We start from the raw sequence: 13,289 nt of genomic DNA, 5'->3' as shown, positions 1-13,289 counted from the left end.
AAATAATTCGAAAATTAATCAGGAATAACCTATATGTTTTGATTTATATAATTGGTATAAATCAAAACATCGTGTTATTCTGATTAATTTTTCGAATTACTTTATTAAGGTGTTGAAAACCTTTAGTGACCCCATAGTTGAAGTGTCTTTAAAAAGTACATAGTGAGCAGTGGTCGTTACATACAAACGTTCACCTAAATTGTCCCAGTCAATGGACGAATTTAATGTGTCAATCAATGGCCACAGCCACACTGTTTTGAATTTCATTCTATATCAGCTTAAAGTTATAAAACAAATAGTAAACAAGATAATTGTAATACGAGTAGAGATAATACACATATTTCATTGACTGTCTATTCAGGTAAGTATATTTTCTGAAGGTTTCTTAATTTTTCTAAATAACTGAAACTATCAAAAACGACAATGCATATCTTGACACTACTACTAGAAACAAGATTGGTTTGTAACACTTCATTATATTTGTTGTCTCTTTGGCACATTCCCCATTTCCATTCTCAATTTTATATAAAAGACTCACATTCAATTAAATCGAGTAAATTAAGCCACAGTATGGAAAAGGAAGAAATTCAGTGGAAAGTTGTTTGTTTTACCGTCTGTTTTATGGCCGGTTTCATTGACATTTGCTCAAATTAGATTAACTTTAAATTTTGCGAAACATTTGTGCAGTGTCTCCCCTCCCCCAATGCAATATCGTATATACTTGTAAAATGAAGCACTACTCAATCATACAAGATAAACAAAAAGATATACACAAGTCAATTGGAACAGACTGATGAAAAAAGCTTATAACTGACGAAAATATGTATATACGTATACGTAAGCCATTAATGATAAAAGCGTACAGCAGGATTATGATTTTATTTTCAATTTAAGACTTTTCTGAGTCTTTTCAGAATAAAACCTCAATGTTTTGGCACATAACCTAGAAGGTATCTTGTTTTCAAAATTATAATACCTTTTTCTATCAGTTTGTAAAACTATTAAAAACTTTTATAATTTCATGAAATTCATTAAGAAGAATTTTTCTAAGATAATAATCAACAGGACAATGTTAGATAACATGATTTTTATTTTTAAAAGTATGTCTCTACAGTTACTAACTACCATACCTTTCATCTTGAAGGCTAATCTGAATTTTACAAGGCATTTTATCACTATCATAATATAGCTAAATTAAATAACAATTTCAAGGCAGTCAACAGGAAGCAATATCAGTTTAGTGGAAATACAAACTTTATTGTATTTTTAGGAATAAAAGCGTTTTGACCATCGTCAATTTGTGTAAATGATCACAAATGCAAAAAAAAAAAAAATGACGGTAGAGATTTTTCGACTACAGTACTGTTATTCCGATTCTAATGCATTTCCATATTGATACGTTACGTTTAAAATAATTTCACATTCTATGAAACTTCACGAATGATTTTGGCGCAGAGACGTCAGAGCTAGAAGTGACGTCATAAAAGTCATAAATTACAAACTGGTTGCTATTCCATTACTTTTACTATAAACTAGATAAATTTACCTTTGGACGGCGTTATTTTGGGAATGGTATTGTGTTATTTTCTATTAAATCGAGAAAATCGATTATATATTCAAAATAATGGCCAATATCTAAGATACTATCATCAACTGTTGATTTGATCAATGTTGATAGTAGGTTAAGGGTATAAATTGAATTGTTACATACAATTGCTTCAGGATAATCATTGCACTAAACAAGAGTTTCTTGATTATATTTTAGCGTGTCATCATAGAAAAATAGTGTGAATGGACAAAGGATAAACGTTTGGAATTCTTAAAACTATATATTTTGACAGGACAAAGACAACCTTTTAACAAGAAAGTTTCCCCAATTGCAACGATTATCATAGTTTCATAAAAAAACTCAAAATTAAATAAACAGTCAAAATTGAATTACATTATAATAATGGCAAACCTCTCTCCACGTTACTCCTACCTGAACTTACAATTATAACACTTTATCTTTTATTGTTTTGATCGACTAATGTGATTGACCTGAAACATTTCTGCTATCGAAGCTTTCGAAACATCGTTATTTAGGTTTATATTGTTTAGTAACATTTAACGATAGTTTTCTTTGAAATAATAGGGTTGGTCCAGTTCTTAACCGGATTAATGGGTTGATATGACTGTAACAAGAATTATTGGTGAAGAAAATAATTATGTGATGGTGCACTTCTTTTTTTTGCTACGACCATCTGAAAGTGCACAAGTCTGTTGATTTTGTTTTGCTACGACCATCTGAAAATGCACAAGTCTGATTATTTTTTTTGCTACGACCATCTGAAAGTGCACAAGTCTGATGATTTTTTTTTGCTACGATCATCTGAAAGTGCACAAGTCTGATGATTTTTTCTGCAACGACCATCTGAAAGTGCACAAGTCTGATGATTTTTTTTGCTACGACCATCTGAAAGTGCACAAGTCTGATGATTTTTTCTGCTACGACCATCTGAAAGTGCACAAGTCTGATGATTTTTTTTGCTACGACCATCTGAAAGTGCACAAGTCTGATGATTTTTTCTGCTACGACCATCTGAAAGTGCACAAGTCTGATGATTTTTTTTGCTACGATCATCTGAAAGTGCACAAGTCTGATGATTTTTTTTCTGCTACGACCATCTGAAAGTGCACAAGTCTGATGATTTTCTTTTGCTACGAATATCTGAAAGTGCACAAGTCTGATGATTTTTTTTTGCTACGACCATCTGAAAGTGCACAAGTCTGATGATTTTTGTTTTGCTACGATCATCTGAAGTGCTCAAATCTGATGATTTTTTTGGCTACGACCATCTGAAAGTGCACAAGTCTGATGATTTTGTCTGCTACGACCATCTGAAAGTGCACAAGTCTGATGATTTTTTTCTGCTACGACCATCTGAAAGTGCACAAGTCTGATGATTTTTCTGCTACGACCATCTGAAAGTGCACAAGTCTGATGATTTATTTTGCTACGACCATCTGAAAGTGCACAAGTCTGATGATTGTTTTTGCTACGACCATCTGAAAGTGCACAAGTCTAATGATTTTTTTTTGCTACGACCATCTGAAAGTGCACAAGTCTGATGATTTTTTTCTGCTACGACCATCTGAAAGTGCACAAGTCTGATGATTTTGTTTTGCTACGACCATCTGAAAGTGCACAAGTCTGATGATTTTTTTCTGCTACGACCATCTGAAAGTGCACAAGTCTGATGATTTTGTTTTGCTACGACCATCTGAAAGTGCACAAGTCTGATGATTTTTTTTTGCTACGACCATCTGATCTGAAAGTGCACAAGTCTAATGATTTTTTTTGCTACGACCATCTGAAAGTGCACAAGTCTGATGATTTTTTTCTGCTACGACCATCTGAAAGTTCACAAGTCTGATGATTTTGTTTTGCTACGACCATCTGAAAGTGCACAAGTCTGATGATTTCTTTTGCTACGACCATCTGAAAGTGCACAAGTTTGATGATTCTTTTTGCTACGAGTCTCTGAAAGTGCACAAGTCTGATGATTTTTTTTGCTACGACCATCTGAAAGTGCCCAAGTCTGATGATTTTTTTAGTACGACCATCTGAAAGTGCACAAGTCTGATGATTTTTTTTGCTACGACCATCTGAAAGTGCCCAAGTCTGATGATTTTTTTTGCTACGACCATCTGAAAGTGCACAAGTCTGATGATTTTTTTCTGCTACGACCATCTGAAAGTGCACAAGTCTGATGATTTTGTTTTGCTACGACCATCTGAAAGTGCCCAAGTCTGATGATTTTTTTTGCTACGACCATCTGAAAGTGCACAAGTATGATGATTCTTTTTGCTACGAGTCTCTGAAAGTGCACAAGTCTGATGATTTGTTTTGCTACGACCATCTGAAAGTGCCCAAGTCTGATGATTTTCCCATGATTGATCAATTTTTACCCATTTTGGGCGGCTATCATAATGAAAATAAATCTTAAGAGTTTCCAAAATTTTAAGAGTTTTGCTATCAGTTAATTATAACCTGTATCAACATTTGTTGACTTCAATCAACACAAATCTAAACCGTTATTGTTCTTCTATTTAACATAAATAATATTGATGTTAATCATTCATTCTCCTCAATTTTTATCATATAAATAATAAATGTTTTGAGCGTATGTTTGTTTGCATGTAAATTTCATAATAAATATGTGTATTTTCGAAGATCAATTAATATGATGGAGTTAGAAAAATGAGTATGTTTTCAAACGTGGTTATCAGAAGCCGTTATAACTTTTTGTCAAATATCTGTCGATTAAAATCAGATGCTTGCAAAACAGATTCGTCTAATATCGATGACTTATCAGTATCATGTCAATGTGATAATAGCTACATATCTGAACGAACTAGCTAGAATAAAGTGCGAACAATTTGTAATTCGTATTATTTTTTCTAGAATAAGACTTGTATTGGATCACCACACTTATACGATATAAAACAAAAAGGGAATGATGAAGTAGTCCGAATAAAACACCTCTCCAGCAAAAGATCAAATGACACAGAAGTTAACAATTTACGGTCACATACTGCCTTCAATAATAAACAAATCCCTTTACGGCATACTAAGTTACAAAAGACCACACAATACCAATTATCAATCAATTCAAAGACCAAGATTTCTACACATCACATATATAAGAAATCCAGAATACCTTTGGAAAGAATAGTCTCACAAGAAAAAAAAATAATTTCAGGAAATAAGAATCATACAACTGTTTATTCAAATGTTGATATGCGAGGTTCTTATTTATGCAACTTGTAGAGAACTGTAAAAAAAAAATTTCATTCTGATACAGATATCTCTGTGTGCCCCCCCCCCCCCCAAAAAAAAAAATAAAAAAATATAATAAGTAAAATAAAATAAAATAGATGAAATAGATAAAACAAATAAAATGAATAGAATAAATAAAATGAATAAAAAAATAAAACATCAATTCAGCAATTTATAGTATGTAAATATATGTTTCTATTTACATCAGATTAGCCATAAGTGTAATACAAAATTTGACATTTGTTGCTGGAATGTCGTGACAGAAATGTGTCATTTGCATGGAACCCCATTGTGAAATCCCACAACATAATCGAAGTATTATTTTAACAAACGATATATACATTACTTGAATTGAAGTTTTATGATATTTTTTAATGAATTTTCATTTTATGCAATAGATAAATTAACGCAAGCAAACTGGGATGGCACAGGCTGCGTCCAAAACGTGTGAGATATGTATGTCTAGTCCTGGACATAACTACTGCGAACAGTGTGACCAGATGTTTTGTGATGGATGTAAAATATCTCATTTACGGACAAAGATGACCAAAAATCACACATTTCTGAGTGGTCCAAATATAAACCCGGAAGTTAAACTATATTGTAAAGAACATGATGAAAACTTCATATATTATTGCATGGAATGTAATACATCCATATGTAAAATATGTGTGGTTAAAAAACACAAATACCATGATTTTGCTGAAATCAAGGAATCAACTGAAGGGATCAAAGCTGAGGTCAAAATGGTGATCGACAATAAGATGAAAAACTTACAGTCAAATATAGCAGGTATTGACCAAGGCCCAAATCAATATCAGGCTGATGTTAAAGGAGTCATCGACGCTATCAGAGAAGAAGGGAGACATTTAAAAGAGCTGATTGATCAGACCGTTGAAAGAATGGTTAAATCAGTGAAAGAAAAAGAAACAAAAAATCTTCAAATTTTACAGTCTATTGAAAATGAGATAAAAACTACTTTGAATAGAGCAAAGAAGCAGCAGAAGTTCTATCAAGACACACAGGGGATTAAAGATACCTCGAAATTGTTACAAAAGCTTGAACATATAAAGTCACAAATCGATCAAATAGAAGAAATACAGATTTCTATTATGCCATCAGTCAAATATGCCAAAAAGACAGTAGCAGGGGGAGAAATAGAGAAACTGTTTGGGAAACTAACATTTGGGTAAGTTTGTTCTTAGTGATAGATTGAAATGAAGTTTTTTGGAAACTGTTGGACTTTTCGTGTTTTTTCGGGTTATTTTCCCATGTCGTTGTCAGTTTCTCGTCGACTTCAAGAGATTGAATAAATATGGCATATTCCGCCACTTTTTGTCAAGATATTCGTAAATCAGACAATCAAAAGGTATTCACTAAATTAAACTTGTGATAATGCAATGTTAAACACAGCTGATGAACATTTCTTAAATTGCAAGCTGTTTTTTTGTGATAAAATGGAATTGTAGGTTATTGAATTGTATTGAATTATCAGTATTATCATTAGTGGAATAACAAGCTTATCAATAGGTTGGCTGTTGGAATCCAAAATATATGTTTACAGTACGAATACAAATACAAATACAAATAGGAATTCAGTAGGATTCAGAACCCTTCTAGTACAAATCGAAATTCAAATGTCGATACGTACATGTTGTAGAACTTGTAATTCCGAATCATACTTATTAAAATCAGAATGATAATATCTACCAATGAAAATTGGATATATATATATCCAGATTTGTCCATGAATGATCCTGAATTATACTTAATGTCTAGTAAAAAAAAAGAAAAATCAACAAAACAATGCAGTACTTTTAATACAAATTTGGAAACTAGTTTGCGTTAATTTGGGTTATTTTCACACAGCTTATTTGGTTTGTATATATTTAAAAATACAGAAAATGCAGTGTTTTATTTCATTTTACAATAACTTACAATTTTGACGCACATATAAGATAAAACATAATATGGTTGACAATGTCATTATTTTTCTCAGGGAAACTGTGAAAACAGATGCAAACCCGAAACCGAAGAAAAGCGTCAGGTTTGTAATTATACTAGCTATCAAACGTAGTTGTTTCATTGTTCTCATTCCTTCGTTCAACTCTTTTGTATTGACTCTAATAAAACCAATCACAATACCTAGGTTTGTCTTCCTAAGTTATATTTGACATTGAGTTGTACTGTTCTTCATCTCTATAATTATGTTTGGTCCAAATGGTTTTAATTTCAGTGGAACTGATGAGTATTATATTATCCATTAAGGCAACAGTAATATACCGCTGTTCAAACACGCGCATGGTACATATAGATTATAACATGACGTATATCATTTCAGACTATTCATCAGACATAGGTCAAAACATATTATACCTTTGAGTATTCATGATAAAAATTTGTCCAGAAAAGAAATCAAAGACATAAAATGACACTTTTGAAAGATTGCTTAATTGTGGAGCAAAATATTGATACATTTGTATGAGAGTAAAGTTTCTGAGCAAAATTTAAGGCGAATAATAAAAAAAGAAGTTACGTTAAAATACTGAAAAAAAAACAAATGTTATGAAAGTTATACATCTCCCTTGAGAATATATAAATATGATATTTTTTATAGAGTAAGAACAACAGCTAAACAATACAGATACAGATGCTCAAAATGCGGGTACGTGTGATGTTATGTAGTTTTCTTTCGGAAATGTACAAAAGACCAAGTATAAGTGCAAAGTTCATTATGAAATAAGACATTCAAATTTGAAAAAAAACAAATATCTGTAAAGCACAAAGCAAAATTTTCCTTCTAATAAAATTTAAGTTTATGTTACAGGTGTTATAAACAAATGATGAATCATATCTGTGTCTTTCAATATATAACCTTTGTTGTCAACAACTCTCCTCTTAGTAGTTATTTATCGTCTGGCCCTGAAATTTACCTACTTGTATGCTATATGTTTTTTTCTTATCCCTACCTCGGGACTACTTACAGCTTATCAATTTAAATATCGATACCGGTCTGTCGCATCTGATGGCATTGACATTTATCAATTTATATGTTACGCTCGTCCATGTTCTCATTTTAAGGTCATTATATAAAATAAACTATAAAATGCAATCAGCTGATTATTGATTTTCTGTCCAAATCTTAATGACGTCAAGGTGAATTCCGAGTATTGTCTGATCGGGTAAAGTCCGAGAAACTCAAAAAAAGTAAATAAACAAAATGGAGGAAAATAAATCGTTATATATATTTCTTTCGCCAAATTCTTTCGCAAATGACGATTTAAACAGTGTTTTTTTAAAGATATGCACAGCAGACGTTTTGTGATCCCCATCACAAATGCGTTAACCGAGACGATTTGTTTATGTCTTATTGTACCTTATTAGCTCCATTTTATCGTAGTTTAAGATCTTTGGATAGGAGGATAGATATCTTAACTGCAATTTTAACTATTGTCACATATTTTACTGGGCATGGACTCGAATTGGGATAATGCGTGTATATCAGGAGAAGCGTATCACGTCGACTCTCCATTATGGAAGTAATGTAATGATCTTGTTTGTCACTTTGATTCCTTTTTGTAATGGAATTTAGGGAAATGGGCACGGGACAATTGAAAGACGAACTTATATTGGGATCTTGATGCCAGTTGATTATTGATATCGATTTGTTTCCGTTTTATTTATCTTAGCCCATTATTTTCATATTGACCCTTTCTGTTGTTCTGTTCTTTGTGTTTGCTTAATTTTTGCATTGTGCTTAAAATTACACGAATATTAACGTAAAGTTAAAAACTGCTTAAAACAGAAACATTGAACAACATAGAAATTTTATCTCCATCTTTTAACTGTACTCGATAGTTTTTTTTTATTGACACACCCCTTTATTTCTATATAATGGTTTACTTGCATTCATTTTTCTAGTCTTGATACAATGATTTTAAACAGGTTTTGATATTGCGCGTTAAACTTTGAAGTGTGTGCATAACCAAGGTTTCCCCTGGGTATTTTTTTCGCCACCTCTTTCGCCAAAACAATATATGTTTCGCCACTTTATTATTTTTTCGCCAAGTACCAACATAAATACATTTTTCGTTTACCTTTTTTTCTACCCCCCCCCCTTCCCTAACATATAATGACTTTGCTCCATTGTGTTTATGATTATTCTCTGAAACTTTTTTTAGAGTCTACATTTTAATGAATAAACACTAAACATTTACTTTAAAACAACAGAATTTTTTTAACTTAAAAGGGAAAAATATTCTTTGTATTTTAAACACTATACTTTTTATAATAAAGAAGATATAAGTCCTGGAATATAACAAAATTAATGGACATGTTTTTATCATATAATACTAGCATAGTTTGTAGGGAAAGTTTCTTTAAAAGAAAAATACTGATGTGCCCTTTTGTACTAAGAAGTGTTTTTTACAACAAAACAAAAGCTTGTATCACATGAAATTGATCCCTCATTTCATGTGTTGTCATCACATTGAAAAGGTTACTGTCATTCGAGAGGTTGATCCCTACCTTTTGGATAGATCTTCATAACGCCAGTTTTCTTTTCTTGACCATCGTAAATGAAAAAGATGAGACGTAAAACTATGCTTGAAACACGTCTGTCACTCAAACGACTTTAATGTAGTCTCCCTAATTAATTACCTATAATAACGTCAAAGAATAATTACAGTTTTATATCGGAGATTTTTCTTGCTTTTGAAAATTTTTCGTCACAACAACAGCTTTCTTTTCTAAACTATCTTAAAAAGGAGAGGAGACGTCAACAGTTTGCTTCAAACACGTGCGTCGCAAAGTGGTAAATAAATTCTGTATGCTACATTTAGCGGAAGCAATTTAACCATATCATTTTGTCAAACGATTAAATCAATTTGTTGTCGATAGCTATAAAATGCAATCAGCTGATTATTGATTTTCTGTCCAAATCTTAATGACGTCAAGGTGAATTCCGAGTATTGTCTGATCGGGTAAAGTCCGAGAAACTCAAAAAAAGTAAATAAACAAAATGGAGGAAAATAAATCGTTATATATATTTCTTTCGCCAAATTCTTTCGCAAATGACGATTTTTTTCGCCACAATTACTATTTTTTCGTCAATTGCTAAAATGGCGACCGTCAGAGGAAACCTTGTGTATAACACATATCTATTTGGTAGATTTAAAGACATTAAAGATTGTTTCTGGATCCATCATTTCTTATAAATTGCAAAGTAGTATTTGGTGCTACCCGTATGATCTACTAGTATATATTTCATTTAAAAACATATAATGCTTATTAACTGAGAAGACGGATGTATTATCCGAATGATTTTTAGTTTTTAATAGTAGTTACCCGGATCTCGTTAAGGAAACTATAAATGATACAATAACACCGGTGTGTTTAATTGCAATAGACCATACCTGTTCTGAAAAAACTATGTGTGTCTTTTTGTTTGTCTTAGGTTCATTGGTATGTGTATTGATTTCCAAATAAATTGTTAACTCTTAATCGTCTACATTTCAGGACAGAAACCATTTCTGAGTAAGTACTCCTATTCAAATTCATTAGCTAAAAGTGGATACAGAAATGTGATATGATATGATAGTAATAGATACTTTATCTAAAGAGGGTTAAGTCAGTTAGTACAATACTAAACTCCCCTGTTGCCCTCTGAATAATTCAAAATATAACAAAAATAAATATATTCAGTAACATACATACAACTTTTTATGCAAAAAAAAATTAACGAAAACATACAAAATCGTTTCATGAACATATTTTGTTAAAGTCAGATACACAAGACAAATGTGTGGATTTTTTAAAAAAAGTAGATAAACTTCATCTGAAAATTACATTTTTATTTTAGAAACAAGAAATTATGATAACTTTGTTTGAACTGTTCTATCGTTTCTATGTTTTGGATTTCTACAGAAATACTGTTCAAAGAACTGTACCGGAATATTTCAATGTTTTTGTCATAAAATGAGTTCTCAGACCGGGTTATGAAAATACAATTATTATAAGATGATCGCAAAGAATATCTTGCATTAACATTTTCACTTGTACACTAAAACATTATTAACAACAGTACATACTAATATATTTGAGTATCTGACATAAACACAATTGTTTTCATTATATCTTATAGTTGAAATAATATTTATAAATAAAACAGATCTTGACTTAAAGGAGGAATATGACCGACAGGTCCTCGGGGGAGGGTGAACACTTTAATACTTAGTTGATAGGGGTGCCGCTTGGTTTCTGTTACCCCAATCTGTAAACATAATTTAAATTTCAAAAATGGATATCTTGTCATATACTGCGTAGGTTAAAATGTTAACTTTTCCCATATTGTTTGGGTTTCGTTTGGTGTATAATGTGACAGTGGAAAACCAAAAGTGCCAACAGTTAAAAAAAAATGGTTGATTAAACACAGCCATGAGACCAATAAAAATGACAGACGAAGTTATCGGAACTTTACTGACCTTATCATATATTTCCTATAGTTTTCCCAACATATTCAGATATTATCAAGCTTGAAAAGGTTACCTTTTTTAGCGTCATGTCCTATCATCTCTTGTAGAAAATGGACATCCAAGGAACTGATCATAGATCCAAGACATAGTTTATCATTTACTGTAGTATTACATTCAATTTTATTTCTACTTGATGTATGTAAGTGGCAAAAACTGTAGCATATTTATTAATTGGTGTTTTTTATGTTTTAATATTTCACAATATTGTGCAGTTTATCTTATAATTATATTGATTTTTTTCAGAAAATCACTTAGTCTGTAAGTATAAGCATCATATCATTAAATAATTAATCATACCTGATATAAGACAACTACTTCAACATTGAGTTTATTAGTGAGACCTATCTATTTCAACAGATATTTGTCACAGTCTGAAATCTTCACCTGCTTAATGCAAAATTGGAAACTCTTCCCTGGTGTAAACGAACTGTGGTGCACCTAGATAAGAAAGACATTTGTTGTATTTAATATAAGGTCTACTAAAAATATTGGTATTGACATCTTGTAAACAATGTTGTAAGAGGTTAGTTACAAAGTTCCCACAAAATAACAACCCCATGACCATGAAAGATAATCTGTTTACCGTACTGTACAACTTAGGTAGCTATCGTGGTGTTAAGTTAACTACCTGACACATATTTTGGTTGAATACATGAATGAAAGCAAAGACGGAAGACAGCATGACAAGGACAGTGATGAGAATCGTAATATTTGGTAAATGTGAAATATTTTAAACCGACATTCTAACAATTTTATCGGATTGAAATATCACTAAAAAGTTTACAATCTATAGGAATCAACACTGAAAGAGGAAAGAATACCAGCTGTTTTTCTTTTTGATATTCATATTGTCTACAGCTTTTGATTACCGAACGTGACTTATACCCGATTGTGAATGTTTTGCTGAGTGTTAATTGGCATTGCTATAAGACGTGTCACGGTACTTTTCTATCCGAAATTCATGCATTTATTTGTGATGTAATATTTATTATTCTCATCCGATTTTATCAAATGTTTTTTCGTTTGTAGTTGTAAATCTCATTTTTTTCTGTTTTCGTGCGTCATGGTAGAGATAATTAGTTATCCAGTTCATTTGGTTCAACTAAATTTATACGATATATTTGGTTTACAGATTGATTAAGAGAAATACCGACATAGCTAGATATCAAATCAATTATCTAATTACTACCACACTTTGATATTTATTAGTATTGTAACTTTTATTGTTATTAATAAATGTTATATCAACATTACAAACCTAATCTTGCATTCTATCCTAATTATATCCTATTTTTTGGGAAATTTTTCGAAATTCCAATTTGACGTCACTTAAATTTGTGCGTTTATCGATTTGGCTAATGCGGCTGTGAATTTTTATATGCTTGTGATAGAATATGTATCTATCAGTTTTTATTTTGTAGTTAGTCACCGGTTTTATCATTTATATCTATTATAAAATTGAGAATGGAAATGGGGAATGTGCCAAAGAGACAACAACCCGACCATAGAAAAAAAAACAAAAAAAAACCATATACATGTATAGTCATCATGGTCATTCTCTAAAAAAAAATACTGTTTGCAAAAGTATGCATTATTCTAAATGATAAGGATGTTTTTATCCTAGGCAGAAAACCCTATATTTGGGAACTTTTTGGAACTTTGGTCCTCAATGCTTTTCAACTTTGTAGATTTTTTTTTCATCAGATCAACACTGTTTGGTCGTGTAGGCGAGGCGCGCGTCTGGCGTATTAATTTTCAAATCTGGCACCTAATGTTAGCTATTATTCGTGTGTTTCTCTGTTCTATATGCTCTCCCATTTATTTGTATTGTAGTCCTATCATGTAATGTTGTCATTTTAATGTTATACTTAACATTGTTATAACAGCGGAAGGTTTGGAAGGCAAAAAAAAAACAGGTCCAACCTACCATTTTT

At 31.5% G+C, this 13,289-nt stretch overlaps 1 protein-coding gene across 1 annotated transcript; it reads left to right on the top strand.

The window, feature by feature from the left end:
- Positions 1–5,244: 5,244 nt before the first annotated feature.
- On the top strand, positions 5,245–6,015 carry LOC139484488 (E3 ubiquitin-protein ligase TRIM9-like). Its single transcript, XM_071268219.1, has one exon. The coding sequence runs from the start codon at positions 5,245–5,247 to the stop codon at positions 6,013–6,015; it is 771 nt and encodes a 256-aa protein (XP_071124320.1).
- Positions 6,016–13,289: the final 7,274 nt, after the last annotated feature.

The sequence above is a fragment of the Mytilus edulis genome, chromosome 8 (assembly GCF_963676685.1).
Source record: "Mytilus edulis chromosome 8, xbMytEdul2.2, whole genome shotgun sequence".
Taxonomy (NCBI): Eukaryota; Metazoa; Mollusca; class Bivalvia; order Mytilida; family Mytilidae; genus Mytilus; species Mytilus edulis.
The sequence above is the reverse complement of the archived record's forward strand: the minus strand, read 5'-3'. Positions and strand labels throughout refer to the sequence as shown.